The sequence below is a fragment of the Neoarthrinium moseri genome, assembly GCF_022829205.1.
Source record: "Neoarthrinium moseri strain CBS 164.80 chromosome Unknown scaffold7_Wmoseri_CBS_16480, whole genome shotgun sequence".
NCBI classification, from domain to species: Eukaryota; Fungi; Ascomycota; class Sordariomycetes; order Amphisphaeriales; family Apiosporaceae; genus Neoarthrinium; species Neoarthrinium moseri.
Window position 1 is genome coordinate 907,090 of NW_026055121.1, and position 20,440 is coordinate 927,529.

At 52.5% G+C, this 20,440-nt stretch overlaps 7 protein-coding genes across 7 annotated transcripts; 3 read left to right on the top strand and 4 right to left on the bottom strand.

The window, feature by feature from the left end:
- Positions 1-127: 127 nt before the first annotated feature.
- Positions 128-1,485, bottom strand: JN550_003227 (uncharacterized protein; the record flags this gene model as incomplete). Its single annotated transcript, XM_049314608.1, has 2 exons — positions 128-1,414; positions 1,480-1,485. The coding sequence occupies 2 exons, from the start codon at positions 1,483-1,485 to the stop codon at positions 128-130; spliced, it is 1,293 nt and encodes a 430-aa protein (XP_049175062.1).
- Positions 1,486-2,589: 1,104 nt separating this feature from the next.
- JN550_003228 (uncharacterized protein) lies at positions 2,590-4,418 on the bottom strand (the record flags this gene model as incomplete). The annotated part of the gene is made up of 4 exons (XM_049314609.1): positions 2,590-3,397; positions 3,456-4,058; positions 4,106-4,344; positions 4,401-4,418. 4 exons carry the CDS (start codon positions 4,416-4,418, stop codon positions 2,590-2,592), a joined length of 1,668 nt encoding a protein of 555 aa, XP_049175063.1.
- Positions 4,419-6,162: 1,744 nt separating this feature from the next.
- Positions 6,163-7,078, top strand: JN550_003229 (uncharacterized protein; the record flags this gene model as incomplete). Its single annotated transcript, XM_049314610.1, has 2 exons — positions 6,163-6,311; positions 6,412-7,078. The coding sequence occupies 2 exons, from the start codon at positions 6,163-6,165 to the stop codon at positions 7,076-7,078; spliced, it is 816 nt and encodes a 271-aa protein (XP_049175064.1).
- Positions 7,079-8,184: 1,106 nt separating this feature from the next.
- On the top strand, positions 8,185-9,065 carry JN550_003230 (uncharacterized protein; the record flags this gene model as incomplete). The annotated part of the gene is made up of 2 exons (XM_049314611.1): positions 8,185-8,317; positions 8,371-9,065. 2 exons carry the CDS (start codon positions 8,185-8,187, stop codon positions 9,063-9,065), a joined length of 828 nt encoding a protein of 275 aa, XP_049175065.1.
- A 1,614-nt stretch (positions 9,066-10,679) lies between these two features.
- On the top strand, positions 10,680-12,731 carry JN550_003231 (uncharacterized protein; the record flags this gene model as incomplete). Its single annotated transcript, XM_049314612.1, has 1 exon — positions 10,680-12,731. One exon carries the CDS (start codon positions 10,680-10,682, stop codon positions 12,729-12,731), a length of 2,052 nt encoding a protein of 683 aa, XP_049175066.1.
- A 289-nt stretch (positions 12,732-13,020) lies between these two features.
- On the bottom strand, positions 13,021-14,628 carry JN550_003232 (uncharacterized protein; the record flags this gene model as incomplete). Its single annotated transcript, XM_049314613.1, has 1 exon — positions 13,021-14,628. One exon carries the CDS (start codon positions 14,626-14,628, stop codon positions 13,021-13,023), a length of 1,608 nt encoding a protein of 535 aa, XP_049175067.1.
- A 2,345-nt stretch (positions 14,629-16,973) lies between these two features.
- Positions 16,974-17,370, bottom strand: JN550_003233 (uncharacterized protein; the record flags this gene model as incomplete). The annotated part of the gene is made up of 3 exons (XM_049314614.1): positions 16,974-17,141; positions 17,219-17,278; positions 17,344-17,370. The coding sequence occupies 3 exons, from the start codon at positions 17,368-17,370 to the stop codon at positions 16,974-16,976; spliced, it is 255 nt and encodes an 84-aa protein (XP_049175068.1).
- Between the last annotated feature and the right edge of the window lie 3,070 nt (positions 17,371-20,440).

The following is a 20,440-nucleotide window of genomic DNA, read 5'->3' on the forward strand; positions in this document are numbered from 1 at the left end:
TGCTGGCATTCCCCCCGTTTATCTACCTAGGTCTCTCATACTTCAGTCCAGCACGATAGCTCTGCCGAGTCCCCCGATGCTGTGACTATTCGGAAAGTACTTGTCTGTCCACGCGCCGTGTGGTCAATCATTGAGAGCAGCTGCACTCAGCCTGGCAGTGAAAACCCTCACTGCTGCACATCAGGGCGCCGTCAGCCGAGCAAACACACCACTGGCGGCAGCGATCGCTGCAATGAACGTGCCAGCCTGGTGCCGACGGAGAGGGTGAAGCAGTGCTGTCAGAGGTGTATGACACGATTGCTGAATCTGTCTTCGTGGGGTCCTGCTTGGACGCATCAGAGGAGGTCGTGATGATGGTCTTGGCTGATGTGGTCGACGTTGAGAAGGTAGAGCTCGTGAAAGGTGGGTCAAATGAAATCGTGGGTGAGATGCCGAACGGGAGAGAGACCATACCTCCACTAGATGTCGAGCTGGAGCTAGAAACCGTGGTATAGGGCAAGGTCGTGGAGTCTGTTTCAGAAGATACAGTCCCAGTTAATGTAGAACAGTCCTCCAACTTTGAATTGCAAGCTGACGCAGTCCAAGTTACTTGTCGGGTGTGGCTATGAGCTTTACCGGTTTGGTTGGGACACCGACAAGATCGCAAAGACGGTATAATAGCAAATCCTGCGTTGCACATGACGTGCTTGCCATCAGGTGAGCAGTGGCATATACCCTCGCAATAGCTGTCAATACATTGAGGTGACGGCGCATCTGTAGGTTTAGGGATAGTCGTTGTGTGCGGTGGCTGGGGGTCGGAAGTGTGCCCACCCGGGCGAGTGATGATTGTGCTCCCAATGGTTCCAGTGGGCTTAGGGTGCAGTGAATCATGGTGCGGGCCTACGAAAGTCACCGTGGTCTCAGGAGGTCCAGTAGGTCTATGATGGTGAGAACTATGCTCGGGATCCGCTGGAGTACTCTTCAAGGTACCAGGTGGCTTGGGGTGCTGTGAACTGCGCTCTGGATCAACTGGAGTACTCTTGGGAACAGCTGTGGGCTCAGGTTGCTGAGTTGTATGCTGGTGGTGCACAGGAATACTCTTGCCGGTGCCAGTGGGCTTGGGGTGGTGAGGCGGAGTCTTGTGCGTGAAAGGCTTGCGAGTGTTGTTCCCGTGAGAGTGCGAGGCAGTAATTGAAACCGAGCTAGTGGAAGCTTGAAAAGTTTCGGTATGGATAGGAGACATAGTAACGGAAGGGACTGCGACAGAAATACTGGTAGCAGGCGTTGTGGGAATGTGACCACCAGAGTGGCTGGAGTGAGTATGACCAGCAGGAGCAGTGCTCGCAGCAGGCACCTCGGTCCCGTTGCCATAGACATACGACAGTGAATCTGCACGAACTGCTGCTGCCAAGGCGCCAATCAAGAGAATGAAGAGCTAAGCATTATATTAGCAGATATATTCCCCCCTTCCATTCGTTATGCTGTGCTTGAGGAACTAACCTTCATCTTGACGGGAGGGTGCAATAGGCGTTGGCAAGTCTTGTCAAAGGACGTGAGGTTACTGTCGATGGACTGGTGGCGGCTGGTGGCACGATGACAGGCGATCTGAAGCAACTGAAGAGTTGAGACCGGTGAGGAAAGGGAAGAGAAGTCAGTCGTTCCATCGAAATGGGAGCTGTTTAAATATTTCAAAGCATCCGGTGTGAATATAAGTGCCTCACTTAACGACAGGTCTAGAACCCTTCTCTCAAGTAGGTGAAATGTTCTTGGATTGACCTTCACCTGCACATCGGTCTTCTCGACTGGCGAAAACCATCAGACGAACAGTTATGATGTTTAAATTGACATTTACACCTCACCTTGATGGCAACATGTAATCGAACTCTAACAGCAAAGGGTGGATTCACTTAGGCTAGCTTTCTGCTTCACATTCTGTAATAATATTGAAAGAGTCACTCCTCAAGGATCCCTTGGCAAGAGCAAACTTCCTTGATTATAAGCCGCAACGGAGTTTATGATCTGTAAATAATGCCTTTGTAATTGCTGTGCCTTGCCAAAATGATTGCTTAACGTGACTGCAGGAGACAGAGTAGCTTGGATGATCGATGAATATCATCAATAGAGCTTCCCAAGTACCTTCAGGAGACCACGCTGGGGTATATTACTGAACAAAATCATTATTTTGCCAGACACAAAATCATGAAAAGCTACAATTGTTGGTGGGAGACGTTGAAACACCCAATTGCGGGGGATGCAGTTCTATAACTCGTAGATCAGTTAGCTGACAATTCTCTTAGAACTCTCTGCCATCTGGAAAGAATGTTAGAGAGAGAGAGAGAGAGAATGCACATATCTGTTTGACTGCCCTCTTGGATTTGGTGAGGTATGGCGAGCCAAACAAAGACGCATTAAGACGAGGTTGCAACACAGGCCACTTCTAATAGACGGTAACATCGAGGTTTGTCCAAGAGAACTTGGCGGAAACCGCGTGAGCAGTCTACGCATGCAACACTTCAACGCTTATTATATTGGAGCTCAAGTACGAAAGCGCTTTAGGACAGGTTATTCTAGTGTTTGCTGTCGACTTTATTTATTGCCTGGGATTATTTGCTAGCATACAGTGCGGTGAATTCCATCTTCCATTCTCTTCTCCTTTTGCTTCAAGGCGTTCGTTACTTGATCTTTCGCACTAGACGCCTTCGCTGTGGATGAACCGGCGGGCTTTTGCTTCTTCAGGATGGACAGGTCGATCTCATCGTTGTCGATGAGAGTTTCAGTCACAGAGACCAGATCCGAGATTAACTTGTCCAAGATATCAAAGCTCATGCTCTCACGAACGACAACCCGTAGGATCTCGGTCTTGTCTTCTTTCGGGGGAAGTGCGTAGTTCGGAATGATCCACTGGCGAGCTCGCATGAGGAGCGACACCGATTCCTGCTTGATGTGTGGAAAGTCTTTCTTGAACTCATCACTGAAGCGGAAAGACACCACAGGCAGCCCGGCGACGTAATCCGCAGACGTCTCGTTCTGCTCGCCAGTAACTGCCAGCTTTGCACCCTCAACAACACCCCGCCTCTGGCTTCTGCGGTGGATGTCCGAGACACAGGTGTACCACTTCGTGGCTTCTAGACTTTTAGATAGCAGCCGGGCGTTTGCGAGGCAATTCTCCATAATCTCTTGGTAGCCCTTGAATCCAAGATGGATCAAGTTATAGTACTGCACGATAATTTGGGCTCCAGGGCGCGAGAAGTTCAAAGTGAAACTTTTCTCAGTGCCTCCAAGATAATGCAACTCGAAAACGAGGTGTTCTGGGAGGTAAGATTGGTCTCTCCAGACAATCCACCCTACGCCAGCGTAGACGAGACCATACTTGTGCCCGGATACATTGATCGATTTGACGCGAGGAAGTTCGAAATTCCTAACCCCATGTATTAGCGTAGGTTCGCACACCAAAGATGCCAAAATGCCTGACTTACCACTTCGGGCCACCAACCCCGGCGTGAGTGAAAGGGGCGACGAAGCCACCTGATGCAGCATCCACATGGATCGGAATATCAATACCCGTCTCCTCCTGGAAACTGTCCAGAATCTTGGATATCTCCTCGACTGGCTCATAATGACCCGTGTAGGTGCTGCCGAGGATTATGAAGACACCAATGGTGTTCTCGTCTAGATTCTCTTTTACCAGCTCTGGGTCCAGTCGGAAATGCGACTTTTCCGACACCGGCAAGATTCGAGCCTCCACGTCGAAGTAGCGCGCGAACTTTTCGAGAGCAACCTGTGCGTTGGCGCCCATGATGATGTTCGGCTTGTAAGCATCTTTGCCTTGAGCTTGGCGTTTTTCCTGCCAGCGGCGCTTCATGGCGAGTCCCCCAAGGTGGATGGCTTCAGAGGATCCGGTGGTGGCAGAACCGACAGCCTTCTCTCCCTTCTGTGCTCCCCAGAGGTGGGCGAGGATGCTGATGCAACGTTCGTGAATAGCCATCATCGCAGGGTATTCGTCATTATCCGCCAAGTTCTTTGCAAGGTTCTCTGTCATCAGCTGGGTGGCATTCGGTTCCATATAGGTTCCAACAAAGCTGGTCACTGTGAGCATACAGCTTGAAAACCTGGACACATGCCTTACCTGGCAAGATTTAGGTTTGGCTTGCCATCGAGGTCAAGCTCATCTCTGAGCATCTGGTAGACGGTATCAGAGGGCGCACCATTCGGTGGAAGCCGATACTTCGGCACGTCTACCTGACTTGCATACTGTGTGCCGTAAGGGGTGAGGTGAGACGTTGCCATCTTCTTGCGGAGGTGATGGTGGCCGCCTTCAGTGATGTGGGCATCGTGAAGCTGCCCAACAAGCTCCTCCGGATCGATCTGCTACTGTTAGATAAAATGAATGCAGGAAGATAGGCACAACCGTCGTCACGTACATGCTGTGCCAAAGACATTGTTGCTGTGTTTGGAAGAAACTGTGCAGTCTCGAATGTTTGGTGTTGCGTCAAAGTGGACGTCCCGTACAAGTGTGGCCTTGAGCGGTCGGGTCCTTAAGTATTCAACTACAACTGGCTTGGGTTAGAATCCGTGAATGAAGTCGCCATTGTTCATCAGTTCTCGTAGATGACGACATAGTTGCGCGGCAGTGGTTGCTCCACTCCCAGACGCCAAATTCCAGCTGAGAGCACAGGCTTCAGACGTTGCAGCCCTGCTGCATAACTAGTGACCCCAGTGAGGAGCTTTCCAGAGAAGTCCGGCCACGCAAGTCAAGAATTGATTGGGCTGTCAAGTTTTCATGCTGAACAGCGAAGACCAAAATGGCAGACTTATCACGTCGCCATCGGCGATTACTTGGCTTGCACATCTGAAGCCCAAAGCTGCAAGGCACAAAACAAGCTTTTGCGGTGCAGATCATATCCCTGCCCGCATCGCGCCAACGGACTCTGGTGGGGGCCACTATAGCGGGATCCGCTGCCTGGGCAGTACCTTGGCCGACTGAAGACGATTATTACAGAAGCATCTTGACAACTCGGATCCGAAATAAGAACCGACGCAAGGCTTACTGCGACCGAGATTTGTTCGCAAGCAATGAAGAGCTGACGACCGTCTCCTCTGAGTAGAATGCATTGCGCATTTGTGATCACTTAGTAGTATGCTCACTTACCGCTTCCACATGATGCCGAAAGATGAGGATGGGCGCATATCATTATGAATCAAACTCTCGAGACACTGCGACTAGAACCCGCTTTAATCATTTTTGAAATGGCTACTGGTTCACTGCACAGGTGCTCTTGTCCCACGGTTGTTTAGGACACCTTCACGGTTTTCTGGGCGCGTTCGAGAACTGATTTCGAAATGCATGGGCAGATCGCTATCGAGTTGCGATTCAAGATTCACCAAGCTATGATTGATACATTCTCGACTAAATTGCTATACGCTAACAAGCCCGAACGTGATTCCGTATTAATACGATTCATAGTCTACAGGCACCTTCAAGCTTTGACTACTTACTGTATGGGTTCGGGGATCCATCTTGGTTCTCTTGGCAAAAGCATCTACTTCATAATTATCATCCCAGAACCGAGAGACATGATGACCAAAGAGGGCCTGGGCACCAGCATGCGGAATATGTTCCGCATGGTTCTCTGCAAAATAGATATAGAACTCAGAGTTCCCCTGAGTGTTTTCAAACGAGGCGTGGTAGTAGAGAAGATTACTCTGAATACAAAAGGTACCCTGACATTGGTCCATATCAAGGGCAGGCTCTATACAATCGCATTGTGCATTCAATAAATAGTACCACCAAGATTCACGGTCTATTTCAAGGGCATTTCACATGTTTCTGGTGTACGGTGCTGCGGCTGAGCAATCGTGCCTTTCGCTAAACAAAGGCAGGTCGCCAAGATTAAGGATTCATGCGGGGGCTGAGTGCACCAATATGCAGTACAATTGCAGAAAAGGGTAATTGATGTTCGCAGCTTGAAATTGCATAGCTAGAATACACAATGCAACGTTGAATTTCTGCACTGCGGACTGAACGAAGGATCACATAAGGTTGCACTCAGGCGTTCGCGAACGCGATTGGGGTAGATTATAAAGGAACTTGCATCTCGAAGTAAGTATCGCAGCAAATCGCACCTCACCAGTTACCATTGTCACGATAGGATAAGAAAGGCACCAAGTCCAAGCCAAAAAATCATGTTGTTTTCCAAGGGTTATGCTGCCAATAGGTTGGCTCTCCTGGCGATGGTCTTTATAACATCGGTGAATAGTAGTCCACTTCAGCATCTGCAGACCCGGGACCCACCGAGAGCGCTTCCCGAGAAAGCTACGGCAGATGACAAGAAGTAGGTGGCTTTCGTTGTCTAAGTCACAACCCTTGCAGCAGTTCTGTGGAGCTTTCATGTTCAGGATTGCCACAGCTGTGCTAACGTGCAATCAATTCAGGTGGCAGCCCGCCATGGATTTCGATACGGATAGCTGCTACAACACTCCTGCTATAGATGCTAACGGAAATATGGCTCCAGGTCTCGACCATGACAACACTGGACTCTCATCCGACTGTCACGACCTGTCAGACTTGCAGAACAACAATGTTTACTCACGAGCTCGGTGCAACAACGGTTGGTGCGCGTACATGTACGACTACTATTTTGAGAAGGACGTGGCGATCCAATATTTCCCCTTCGACCCTGGACACCGCCACGACTGGGAGCACATAATTGTATTCGTGCAAAATGGTGTTGCCAAAGCAGTGGCTGCTTCGCAGCATGGGAACTACGAGACTAAGGCGGCCAACGATGTTCGATGGGAGGGCAATCACCCCAAAATGGTTTACCACAAAGATGGACTGAGTACACACTGCTTCCGTTTCGCCAACGCCGACGATGACAAGATCGAAAACGCGCTTGGGTCCTGGTTCTACGGCGCATTAATTTCATACAACGGTTTTCCGAGCACAGCCCTTCGTGATAAGCTCATGTCTTGGGATTTCGGTGATGCCAATGTAGGCATCAAGGATAGCAGCTTTGCGAACCAGCTTGAGAATGCCCGGAAGGATTTCGTGCCTGGCTTCGATAGCAGCGTTGTTGACGGCTCGCCCGGCAACCCTTAGCTTGAACGATTGACGGCCGTGTGTTGTCACGAAGGGCGACCAGCCTTCGAAGGGGGGCTGTTCTTGTCGATCTACCTTGATGCTGCGAAGAGCGTATGCGGTCTTGTTGCAATGGCCTAGGACAAGCAAAGGATGCCGTAGCTTTTTGAATTTGGAACTCGCAATAATGCCGTGCTCCCGATTGGAATTGGTGGTTAGGAGTACCCATAAGTTGCCAATAGGGGCCACCGTTGGGATTAGCGCCCGTGATCGTCCTCCTAGCGCTCGTCATGCAACTGACTCTTCACCGGAGTTTTCAAATCAACATCCGATGCCGATGCAGATAGGTCACCGGGCTGCCAAATCCTGTCATTGCACTGCGGCCATCGAGGCGCATTTGCAGGGCCGAGGAAAAGTCAGATGTGAAGGCGAGACCGAAGAATTCAAGCCGAGGAAGAAGCATCTAGATATATCGGGCCCGCTGGCTTGCGGGCTACCGGGCTGTTTGTAGCGCCCGAAAGGCGACTCTTGGCGGTACCCGCTGGCATGGCAGCCCTTGTCTCCAACGCTCTTGCAGCGCTTTTTTGGGGAATACCAGGGATTCTTAGCATGATGTCATGCGTAAGCTAGCCTGAAAAGCTTCCCGCAAGAGCTCTAGACCGGTAGATCCGTAGACGCCCGCAATTTGAGTCCGCACCCACGCCCGCTCACCCAAGGCCAAGTCAATTACGTACGTCTCCATAGGGCTTAGGAATTGCCGATAGCAGCAAATGACAGAGAGATCATACGTTGGCTAGCCTCGGCACCACGATGATTTCAAATGATCAGTGGCTGGTGGGTTTATTAAGAACAATCGCATTATCAGGTTGTCGCGCTGGAATTCTAGGATGAGCATATATCAACACACAAGCCACGGCTTTGCAATCTTCAGGACAATCCATAGCAGGTCGTCGTCCGAGTTTCAGAAGACGTCTCGAGCTTTCGCAACCACCAGCGCCAGCCGTTCTTTCACGACAAACACACACCACCCTAGCAATTTTTCAGAGAAGCCTACGCCATCAGTCAGATTGCCACGGCAGACTCCATTTCGACTAAGCATCACAAGGAGATCGAAAAGTACGACCACGATGTCGTCAAAACTTATCCCACGTAGCCCATCTGAGGTGATGGTGATCCGTGACATCACACCAAACGTCGTAACCTTCTCGGTACCTTTCTTGAGATTTGGTACCGTGCGAATCGGCGGCCGTGGTACACTTGGTGAGTCCCACACGGAAACATGCACGTTTGCTATTGCTCATGCAGAACCATAGTCCGTCTTACGTCAGGCTCCCTGGCTGTGGTGTCGCCCGTCGCCCTTACGCCAGAGGTCAAGGCAAAGGTGGCAGAAAAAGGCGGCAACGTCGGCTACATCATTGCTCCTGATATCGAGCATCATATCTTCATCTCGGAATGGGCCAAGGAGTTCCCCAACGCCAAACTGATCGGACCCAAAGGCCTACAAGAGAAACGGGACAAGGTGACCAACGACGAGAAGATCGGAAAGGAGAAGTTTAGCTTCATCTACACTCCCGAAAACCACCAGGACAACAACGTGGACCAGGACTTTGCCGCGAATTTTGAGGTGGAATATGTGGATCCCCACCCGAACAAGGAGACCGTCCTTTTCTACAAGCCCGATAAAGTCCTGATTGAGGCGGATTTGATGTTCAACCTGCCGTGTATCGAACAATACTCTCGAGTGCCAGAGGTAGAGAAAGGCGGCAATGCCTTGGCCAACAAGCTTTTCAACGGTCTCAACTCGACCAGTGGGGAGGCGAAGGGCATGAAGCGATTTCTGTGGTACGGCATGAGTGCAAGCAACCGCCCTTCCTTCAACAAGAGCGTTCAACGAATCGACTCTTGGGATTTCAACACCCTCATTCCGTGTCACGGGGAAACCCTTGTGGGTAATGGCAAGGACATATTCCGCAAGGTCTTTGAGTGGCATCTCCAAGGCCACAAGTGAACTTTGACTCTCCTGCGAATAGGTTTTGGATTTGCCCTGTATGTGTTTATACTGTTTTGTCAGTGTAGGAGTAGGAGCAGCAGGTGGCGGTGCGCATGTTTACCAGTGATACCATTTTCCTAAACTCATTAATCAAGACTCTACCCCTTTTAAAGCGTTTTGTTCTACTGGCGTAGTTACTGTGTGTTAGTGCATGGGGTTAGTTGCCATAAGACTATCAGCTATTGAATCACAGTGGTGTATGCTACTAGAGTGCTTTGCAATTCAGATATCAGTCGCAAGTGCAACTACATGGGTACCAAGGCATGGACATAAGTGCTGCCTGTCGCCCGTTGCTCGAGTATGATTTACTGGTAGGGCATGGTGATCTCCCGAAGGACTCAGCGGTGTGTTGCAAGTAGTCATTGAAGCTGAAGCCTATCGAAGCTCAACCAAACAAAGAAACTGCGTATTTCCTGCCAAATTGTAACCAGTCGTCAGCCGAGAGGGAATTTTGCAGTACTACAACACCAGACGCATCCGTCCACATCGTGGTTGTTGGCTAGATACTACGCAGCATCTTCAATCCTCTGCGACCTTGGCGCTGGTGAAATCACTGATCGCCTTTTCTCTCTAATCCGTTCGGCGATCTGCGCCAAGCTTGAAACACGTTGACGAATCTGCCAGGGGCTCTCTGCAAGGCACGCTGGCGATTTGATAGGGTGGCAGGCGCTAGCCTGGTTTCAGTGCTTTTGAACTTTCGCGACAGCATCTGTGCCAAGACAAGCGATCGTCCACCCACCCAGTCCCCGCCTATGGACAGTCTTATGGCTTGATTATGAAGCTCGCAGGAGAAACCCGACCAACCGGATTGAAGTCCAAAGCATCGCTGGGTTACTCAAGAACAGGTAGAACACCGGTCAGCAGGATCCACTGGATATGCTGCTTGCAACTTGTTGGCTTACAGCGACAAATACAGCCACGGGGGAGCAAACTGCAGATCTGGGGCAGATTCTACTATGGATGCTACTGTCATAACCAATACCTTCAACTTGACCCGGGGACTGTTTCGAGACCCTTGTTCTGACGTTGATCATGCCAAGACCTGTCAGCCTCTAAGTTCCCCAAGATCTCTGCGGGCAAGGCGGAAGTCTCATCTGATCGTGTGTTGTTCGAAAGCGCGGCTCTCATTCTCTTCCGGTTCGGCATTAACGATTGGTGGCCAGCTTGTTGTCATGGATGTAGGCGAGAAAGATGGGGGATAGTGTAGTACTGGGGAAGAGCGGATCGAGTGGTTCCACCATCAACGACTGAAGCCCACACCAAGGTCTTTCAATGTCTCCCTCGACATCCCCTCTTGCTTGAGTCCTTCTGTTTTCACCTCAGTGATTTCATGAGGCGGAACGAGATATCCTATTTCAAACCGCACACATCCTCAGTGTCGTTTACTGCCGCACCATGATATCCTACCCAGTCTAGACACCCACTTGCCCTCGTTTCAACACCTGACCTCGGTGTGCATTGAGACAAACAGCTCTCTAGGGGGTTCGAAAACTTGCTCAAAACCAGTGGGCCGAGGGTCGGGCGTTTCTTCAACTTCAGCATAGATACCTCTCAAGCAGAACTAACACCACTATGGTACCACCACCCTTGTCGTCTAAAACTTTGTCAAGTCGGAGATATCCACTTGGCTCTATCAATGAGGCCATTTCGAGTGCAGCATCGCCTTTACAAAACTCATTCCAGCTCAGTTGTCGTTCTCCACTGTCCCCGAGGGTTTCGCAGACTCCGGCCCTCGCTGGAGATACACCTCGAAATGCAACACTTTCCACCAGGTATAATCCAGGCTCCTACCTGGCTCCATCCACGAGATCCTTCTTCACAGCTACAGAGAGAGGAGAGCCCAGAGTGATTCTCAGCGAAGAGGAGGACAACGACGATGCCTCCAGCTATACAGCTTTCTCGCCTTCCGATAGCACCTGGCTGTGTCCTCCAAGCACGCCTGCAGCCCTTCAGTATGGCACCCATCAAGAGGAAGGGAAGCTGGGCGTCGTGTCCGTCATCAATATAATTATAGGGAAGACAGTTGGCGTTGGGGCCTATACCATACCGTCGGCAATCTTTGACGGCATGGGCTCCGTCGGGATGACCCTAGTGTTATGGGTGGTCGGAAGTATTATCTCCTTCTGTGGGCTGGCAGTCTACCTCGAGTTGGGCACGGCGATACCCAAGAGCGGTGGCGAGAGAGTCTACCTCGAGCGAATATTTCGAAAACCCCGGATGCTTGCGACATGCATGTTCATGTCGTACGTGGTACTGCTCGGGTTTTCGACCCCGAATGCGATAGTGCTGGGCGACTACGTCTTATACGCACTGGACATTCCTAGGGATCGTTGGAACGTGCGCGTCATCGCCGTCTTAGCGGTATCAATGCTTTGCTACATACACTCTCGGTTTCCGAAGCTCGGCCTCAAGCTCATCAACGTCCTTGGAATAGGCAAGCTGGCGATCTTGGCCTTCGTGATTCTTTGCGGCGCTGTTGGGGGGATGGTCGGCGTGGGACAGGCAGCACCTAGATCGGAGGCGCGAAGGCTCGACTTACCCCTGACCCATGATCGGACCTTCAGCACGGCTCAACGTAACTTCAATGATATCTGGGCTGGCTCCTCATCGCAGCCATACGACTATGCAACCGCTCTTCTCAAGGTGCTATACTGCTTTCGCGGCTACAGCACCGCAAACCAGGTCCTCTCCGATGTCAAGAATCCAGTGCGGACACTAAAGGTTGCCGCGCCCATAGCATTGAGCATCGTTTCGATTGGTTATCTAGCCATCAACGTGTCATTCTTCATGGTTGTCGACAAGGAGGATTTCAAATCATCCGGCGTCGTTGTTGCCGGTACATTCTTCCGCAACCTGTTCGGCGATGTCGTCGGGGCACATATCCTCCCAGTCTTTGTCATTGTATCCGCGGCTGGCAACATAGCGGCGACCGCATTTGCTCAGGCAAGGGTCAACGAAGAGCTCGCCAAAGATGGCCTGCTGCCATGGAGCGAGTTCTGGACAACCAAGCCAGCGGTGACTGAAGAACGGTTCGCCTCACCAATGAAAAGACACCTGGCTCCGGCAGCCAGTTCTTCACCTTCGCGTGGTCTTCTTCTGCACTGGGCGGTTTCCGTGGCCGTCATCGTTATTCCACCGCCCGGGAAGATCTACAACTTCCTCGTCGACATCGGCGGCTATCCCGTCTCAGTTGTTTCGGTGGCCGTTAGTCTAGGTTTGTTCTATCTACAAGTTTCGCCACACGAGAGGTGGACATCGCCGTTCCGCGCGAGCCGCATCGCTGTCTTCGTCTTCGCGGTATCGAACTGCCTTCTGCTGATCTTCCCATGGATCCCACCAGTGGGCGGACAAGGCGAGGACGCGGGCTTTGCGTACTACGCCTACCCCTCGACGGCACTTGCTGTGTTGGGCAGCGGTACGCTGTATTGGTGCTGGTGGATTTCTCGGGGGAATGGTCGGGTCGATGAGATAAAGAGCGAAAGGTGGGATAAACCAGATCAGAACGGCATGGAAGCTCGAGGGCTCCTGCTTCACGATACGGCTTTGCATTCTCAGGGAGAAACATCCGCAAGTGCCACTGAAATCAGACGGAGAGCAGCATGCGGGTGCCCGTTGTCTCATTGAGCCCCAGTAGGCCATTTTTGTTACATTACACAATTGATGATCACATATATACCCATACCCATGTATTTTAGCAATAGATCAAGATTGACAAATGAAATAGAGAGATGGAATCACTCGCAAGTACATATGATCTTCAAATCAAAACACGTATTAGATGAAAAGTCAGGTAGGGAGATTAACGGCCCTTTAAGTCATCACAATATAAAGTCATTGTTCGCAGTTCGCCAATACAAAACGCTACAGCTCTAGATGCAATATGTCTTCACAGTAACATTGACCACGTCTCACCTTATGCGTCGTTCGGCCCCTTGATCTGTGACGGAGTGATACCAAGGTACCGGAGACCTCCGCTCCACTTCGGGCGCTGTGACAGCTCGACCTCCTCAAAGGGCAGCCGGGGGCTGAGGCCAAGGACGAACCTGCGGTGCCAGGGGCCGACGAACATGCCATCCGGGTCCGCCTCCTCGCGCACCTTGCGCCACTGCTGGAGCGAACTGCCGTACATGCGCTCGATCTGCATCCCGTCGGCCTCGAAGTTCTTGGCCCAGTGCGGCTTCCCACCCAGGTCGCGCATCAGCCACTCGAAGGCCTCGTAGTAGCGCTGCCGGCATGGCGGGTCCGCGTGGTACGGCCTGTAGAGCGTGGCGTTCAGATATAGCGTGGGTTCGTCGTGGCTGGTGATGTCAAGATAGGGGCGGGTGTTCGACTTGACCGAGTCGAGCTCCGGGTTTGAGGTATCGCTCACGCGAACCTCCACGGGAGCATGGACGTACAGACCCTCGGCAGAGAAGGGGATGTTGTGTGGGACGTAGTCGGGATCTTCAGGTGTCAGGTGGTTCAGCCAGCTGCTCAACCGCCGCAGAGCCTCCGGGCCCTTGCTGAGCGGGATGGCCCACTCGTTCACGAACTGGGAGTATAGGCAGTTCATGAGCAGGGCTTTGGCGCTCGATTGGACGGCTCCGGTCGTTGTTCCGTCCGCGAAGCCATACTGCGACCCAAAGACAAACCATTCCACCCAGGGTAGGATTCGAGGGATGTACTGAGCGACGTAGAGAAGGTTGTGATAGATGTAGTATCCCAGAGAGCCGTCATACCAGGACGTCTTCGGATCCTGCACCGCCTCATTGGTCTCGGACGCTGACCACACCACAGCCCTGCGAGTGTACGGATACCACCAGACCCTGACATAGTGTGCGTGTGTCCATAGATCGCCTGACCAGCGGTTGAACATCTTGACATCCTTATCAATGATCTGCTTCCACTTCAAGGTGTAGGCAGGCACGGCCTTGAACGTTATCTCGGTGATTATGCCCAGCGCGCCGAGGGATATTAGAGAGGCGCGGAATAGCTCTGTGTTCTCGCCGCGCGAGCACTTCTTTGTCGTGCCGTCGGCCAGAGTTATACGGAGAGACAATATGTCCTCAGACAGCAGGCCATGCTGGAGACTCGACCCGTGGGTGCCCGTCGAGATGGCACCCGCGATGCTCTGGTGGTTTATGCTTCCCAGGTTCGGCATTGCCAGCCCTAGCTTTTCGAGCTCTGCACTGAGCTGGTACAGACGGATCCCCGACTGCATGGTCACGATCCCAGTCGTGTGGTCCGAAGCCAGGATCTTATTGTAGTTATCCAGGTTCACCAGCCACGACGAGGTACAGGTAATGGCGCTGGGCGAGTGGCCGCAGCCGACAGTAGTGACCCTACGGCGGCACTTCCTCGCGAGGTTGACGAGGTGCTCAATCTCCTCCAGGGACTCGGGCTGGATGTACAGCTCCGGCATCCAGGAGAACGTCTTTGCCCATGTCGTCTGGACATGGTTCGTTCGCATGCGGAAAGGGACGGCCGAGCTGTCCGATTGCGCCAGCGCCTGGGCAATGGCGGGGTCAAGAGCAGTGGACATGACGGATCGAGCAGTGGACGGTCAGGCTCACGAGCGTTTATCGACTTGGGTCGGAGGGATGTCGTGAGAACAGCTGCGGCTCCAATCAATGGTGCCCAGGGGGGTTTTGACGTTCTAATCGCCTTTGTTAGACTCCGAAGCTGAGTGGGGCCGATATCGTCTCGTCTTGTCTTTGCTGTCGTGGCCTCGCTGGTCTCACGTCAAGATCCTGTTTCGTCCAAAACGGATACCGATAATGAAGTATCCCACCCGTCAGGCCATTGTCCGCAGCATGGAACGTTTACGATAGAGTGACGGGCGTCAACGCGGCCATCAACCTTCAGAAAGCGGAAATCCCACTCTAGCTCCAAGCTAGCAGCTGCATTTTCGGCCTGCAGTCTGGAGGGGTCGTCAGAGCAAAAAGAAGGGTCTCGACTGCGAAGATCATGGCGCTAAATCCCCACCGCTATCCATAGCAAAATGACTGCAATTGGCTGTCGCTTGCAAAGAGTACGTGGTGTCATACTTCCCCCTGATACACACCCTTGTCTTCCTGCTCAGAACCAACCATCAGGTTGGATTGATTGTTTTGGCGGCAGAATGATACTCTGTTTACCGTGGGTTTGTTCAACTCACAGCATTTCCGGGTGTGATCCGGTCTGCGTGCCACACCGTTAATTTTGCTCACAGTTTGTGATGTGCTAAGCCCCTGGTTGCGTATATAGTCTGAACAATCCAGAGGTCTGACCTATCCTGGAGGAATGACCGGATGTTGTATTGCTCGACTTCAGACTCTTAATCCTCTTTCGGTTGCCTCTCTTGCCTTAGATAATGTTTATATCATAGCCTACTCTCTGTGTCTGATGTGAGAGCAGTTTCGCCAAGGGTGCTCTGTCAGGCTCGGACATAAGAGTATTCGACTCGCGAAGGAGCAGACATGATATGTGACACATTTGGAGTCTGGGTGAACAATGTTACCTAGACTGTCAAGAGACTACCATAGTACATTGTTAGGTATCTCCAAGGTTTGTAGCAGTTGCAGTAGGCCAACGGAGCCATCTTCCGGAACTGTTAGCGGCTCTGGCGCGATACTCATGCACGATCTCATTAGCCATCAGTAAAAACGACAGTGAGCTCCCACCCTAACAGCCCTTCTCACTTTGTCGTACGAAACAAGCATTGAGGAGGCTTTGCCTTCGCCCACTTGGCTTTATTTTAGTACGCATTAGTTGACGCAAAGGCATGTCGGCACGGTGCCCTTACCTACATTTGAAGTCGCTATGGCTTTGCAAGTAGGGAGAGTGAATATGATAGGCCACTATACCCTGTACTTCAGCTCTGACAGGCCTGTGCTCGTTGGTTGGCTTTGGACCATCCATTACAGTCCAAGTATTCTGCTGTCCAGAGGAGGACGAACCTTCAGGATAGCAAAACACTTAAAGCCAGCATCTCCAGCAGAGATCGAATATGGTGACAGGAGAGCCATCTTGCCACTTGACGCCCGACCCTCCGCCGACTGTAACAACACAGCCCAAATGTCAATGCTGTTTGGCAAACAAGGCCCGGCGAAGGATGGGGTTGTTGTAAAGAGCCCAGATACAGCCATTGTACCGTTCAAGCGGTCCGACGAACTGCCATGTCCACTCGGCTATCTGCGGATCGGACATGCTGGGCCTAGCAAACCGTTAAGGTTTCGACGGACTCTCTGTCTCGTCTCGTATGTACTTGCTCCAGTGATGCATGGCGTCAACACGGTCCCTCTGCATAGACAGCTTGTCTCCCAGTCTGTGTCCAGTTTTAGACTCCAGAGAGTTCCTCCTATGACCTTGAAGATTACCCCAGTTTTGCTGCTGGCCGAAAGCTCGGATGAGGAGTTGTCGGCGTGCCCCGACGCAGCAGCATATATCCATTAGGCCCATCAGGTGCACCAAACCTGGACGCAGCAATGGCAGCGAAATCTCGTACACACAAACGTTATCGGCCTCACGTTAGCTTGGATGTCTTTTTCTTGTGTAAATATTGTATTATATTGGAACAGATATGCTTTTCCAGCTAGCTTCCAGCGCTCTGCAAAAGCGCCCGCTTTTTGTAAATGGTGGGACTGATTCCAACCTTCTGTAGTATTTTGGAGGTGAATTTTGACTCCTCTCTTTTGAAGTCCATGATGTGAACGCCTGCCGTGAGGCTTCATCTTTTGATGCGGGGGAGGCTCCATGCCAGCCCTGTAGGCACATAGGCCAGTGAAATGTAATCGACGGACCTCTTTCCTGGTGGCCCAACGCCTCAAAACGCCATTCCCAATAAAAAAAATACACCAGAGCCTAGATTGTCATGTGTCACGTCTTGTGTGCAGCAGCATGGACCCTCTAGTCACTGTACTGTCGCACATGCCTGGTGCCCTTGGTCTTCCTATCCCTTCCGCGACCACGTCGCTCTTCGCGACTCGAGTCGTCCCTGGACGAGTTACTGTCGTAAAGCGGCACCTGGGGGGCGTTGAGGATTTCTTCGCGGGCTGACCTGCCCTCGTTCATGACCTGTTGTAAGACAAATTGTTAGTGTCGGCGTCATGCTTCAGAGAGGCTGTCGAGGTTTCGTGGGTGAGAGGACGTACTGTGCACAGCCGGCAGCGTTCGCCGAACTGGGGGACTTTGTTGTGGCAGTTGACAGCGCCCTGTGGGAAGTTAGAACCGTGAGGCCAAGAAAGATATGGCGAGAGAGGATCGAAGGAATACTCACGTAGTAGTTGGCACAATAGCAATGCATGATGGATGTGTGGAAAAAGATGGTGTGGGAATTAACAAAGTTGTAGGTAAGAGGGTAAAGCACCGTCGTCAACGACAGAGTACTGCGTATGTGCAAGTATGGGATGGATATGAGCGATCGTGGTTTGGTTGGATCTTGTTACTGGAATGAGACGTCAGTGAAGAGAGCAGAGGTCTCCCGAGACATCGTGAGTGTTTATATGCTGGCCGGGTCCGAGGTGGTCCTGTCCCTCTCGCCCCCCTGGTCCGGAGCTTAATCCTCTCGATCTGTCCACCGTACGAGGTGTGTGAGGTCAGCTCTCCGACCTGGCCTAGAATGGGAGAAGCGCGTCAGCACCTCGAACCCAAATCCGGGCCTGGCCCCATCAGGGCAAGACCGGGTCCATCTCCCATGGGTGATGGATGGGGCCTGGCACGCCTCGCAAGCCTGGGAGCCCCTGGCCAGCGGGCGTCGGACGCAACGCTGGGCCAAGGCGTGGCACCCCGGACTTTCCAGAAAACTGGGACCGGCGCGAGGGCTGGTGGGCGCTGGCCATCGTGCCACCGCCCACGTAATCGGTACGGCGGCGGCCCACGGTGCCAGTCATGCCCTGGGGGGGGGGGGGCCCTGTGACAGGCGGCGCTAGGCGCTCTCGCAGCGACCCCGCGGCACCAGTTCCGAGGCCCGCCGCCTGGAGGATCTGCAGGCACTCAAGGCACATCCAGCCTGGCGCGGCGCCCCAAGCCTGCTAGCCATGGCGGTTGGATTTTCAATAGACACGCCTTAGTCCGCCGGCCGGGGCCAAACGCCAGCTTCCCAGGTCACGCTCACGCTGCCTCGCAATGATCTGCTCAACTACTGTGAGATAGTTACGATGCCCAGGGTGGTAGTTAGTGTCCCCCGGTGCACCGTGTGATAAGCTTGGTCCCCACCCCCTGTGCGTACAGTACCATCGGATGTAGGGGGAGGGAGCAGGGAGCAAGGAGCAAGGCATGGCAGGCAAACAATGTCCCATTCAGAGCTTCTCGTCGACTTCCCAAATTAGATACCAGCATCTGCGGAAAGATGGGACGGCTGCAACTGTCAGAAGATTGTGCCCGGGCGGACACTTGGCAAGCTCGGCGTGTGAGGTGTGTATTGGGGTGGAAGTGCGACAGCCCCATGTCTCGCCTGTTTCAATGCCGGCAGCTCACTGGGCCACAGGGCTGCGGAAGATCGCGATGCGCAGAGCTGACTGGAGACGAAGAAAGTGCCCGATTCCCCGGATCTCGGACGTCTCGCATGGCATTGCACATCTGTGGATGCGGACTGGGGCAGGGAAAACTTGTCAAACCTGTCCTGTCTCTCTGGGAACGAGTCTCTTGCCAGGTCACCACGATTCAACGAGTTCTAGAACGCCGTTTTTGTGGCACCTCCCAAACTGTGTTTCCTATGCGCTCTCGTAATGGCATTGCCATGTCGGCTCCAGAGTGCGGTATGACGCCTCCAAGCTGTGGAAGAGAAGTTTCCACCACCTGCTTCGCCTTCTGGGGGGCGCTGTTGGAAGAGCCGTGGTGCCACCGACGGTCACCGCGAGCCTTCAACGACAGCGATGCCCTGGAAACTGCCAAACTGATTCATTACTGCTGTGAGACGGCAAACAACTCCTCGTATGGTTCAGACTCTGAACAGGGCAAAGGCCCGATCCCCAGAATTCAAGCTTCCGCGCAGATTCCCATCAGCTAATCAGCGCGCCACTCACATGCAACGGCTTTTCTTGTTTTACTCATTGCACTGCAGCGGCCTTTCTGCTCTAGCTTACAGGTAGAATACAGAAACCATCGGCGGTCATTACTCTCTCGGGGCCGGGAATAGTATCGAAGCGTCGCTGACAGGGCTGATATCCAAACCTGGAGGGAATAGTAACACCCAGATAAAGACATGCAGATGACGGCAGAGGCTTGACCGGCCTGGCATTAGCGGCCGATGTGCCTGACTTGGGGCTTCCCACGAAGCTTATCGTCCACCCAACTCGGTTTCTTTTTCTTATCTAGAGTCTGACGGTCTGGTGATGGACTCAGCAACGACGTTGAGGTTGTTCTATTCATACAAAAGCAGCCAGCCGAACCCAAATCTCTGGAGCCGTGAAAACATTTTCGTCCCTCCTTTTCTATTTTCTTCCTGCACATTCCCTCGATCAATGAATAAGAGACTGCCCCGATGGAGCTTAGAGTTTTTCACGCGGTAATCAAGCTTCAGGTACAGACGGCATGGTGCTTATGTTACGCCGAGAGTCCCTGGATTTGCTTTTGCATCGCTGAGCTATTTCCCCTGGTGTGCAGCAACGGCAACCCTCCGAGATACGTAGCTACACCATTACTCCAGCTCCCACACTCGCCTGTGGTCCCTAGGGGTCCTTACATGCATAACGACCCATCAAAGGGACCCAGAATTCCAGGTCCTGACAATATGGGGGGTCCCGCGATCCATGCGTTGTGACTTTGTTTCCTGTTTCATTTGCGATATTCTTCGTATTTTCGGCGGGAAAAACAGGTCGGCCTCGAATCTCGCCATCGCCATCGTCCCCATCATCGCCCGATAGCTTGGGTAGTATTTCGATTATCGTCACTGCCACCCTCCACTCCAGGTGCGGCGGGGCCCGGCTGCGCGGCCTGGTTCGTATTTGCCGGCATTGGACGTGTGTCTAGACGCCGTGCTAAAACCCGCCCGCCCCCTGGGTGGAGACGGTCCCTTCCGCCAGGCAACCTACCCCGTGGCTGTGCGGTCCACCGAATGTTTAGTTGATGTCCATCGTCATGTTGTTGACTTGGAAAATATGGAAACAAATCAGGTTTGGCACAAGAAATCGAGGAGACACAGTGTACTGTATAGAGTTGCCACCCACAGTTTCTGCATACTGAACCCCTTATAGAGGTGGCATCTCCACTAATTGTAAAGAAACAAGGCGGCTGTGGACGATCTTGCCAACTTTCATGCGCCGTGACACGAGGTGATCCGAGTCGTCCACTCGTAAGAAGCAGACACAGAGGCGTCCGGTGTATCAATCGTCGGGTGGATTCTTTCTCACGAAGGACTCGCAAAGGCTGGCTTC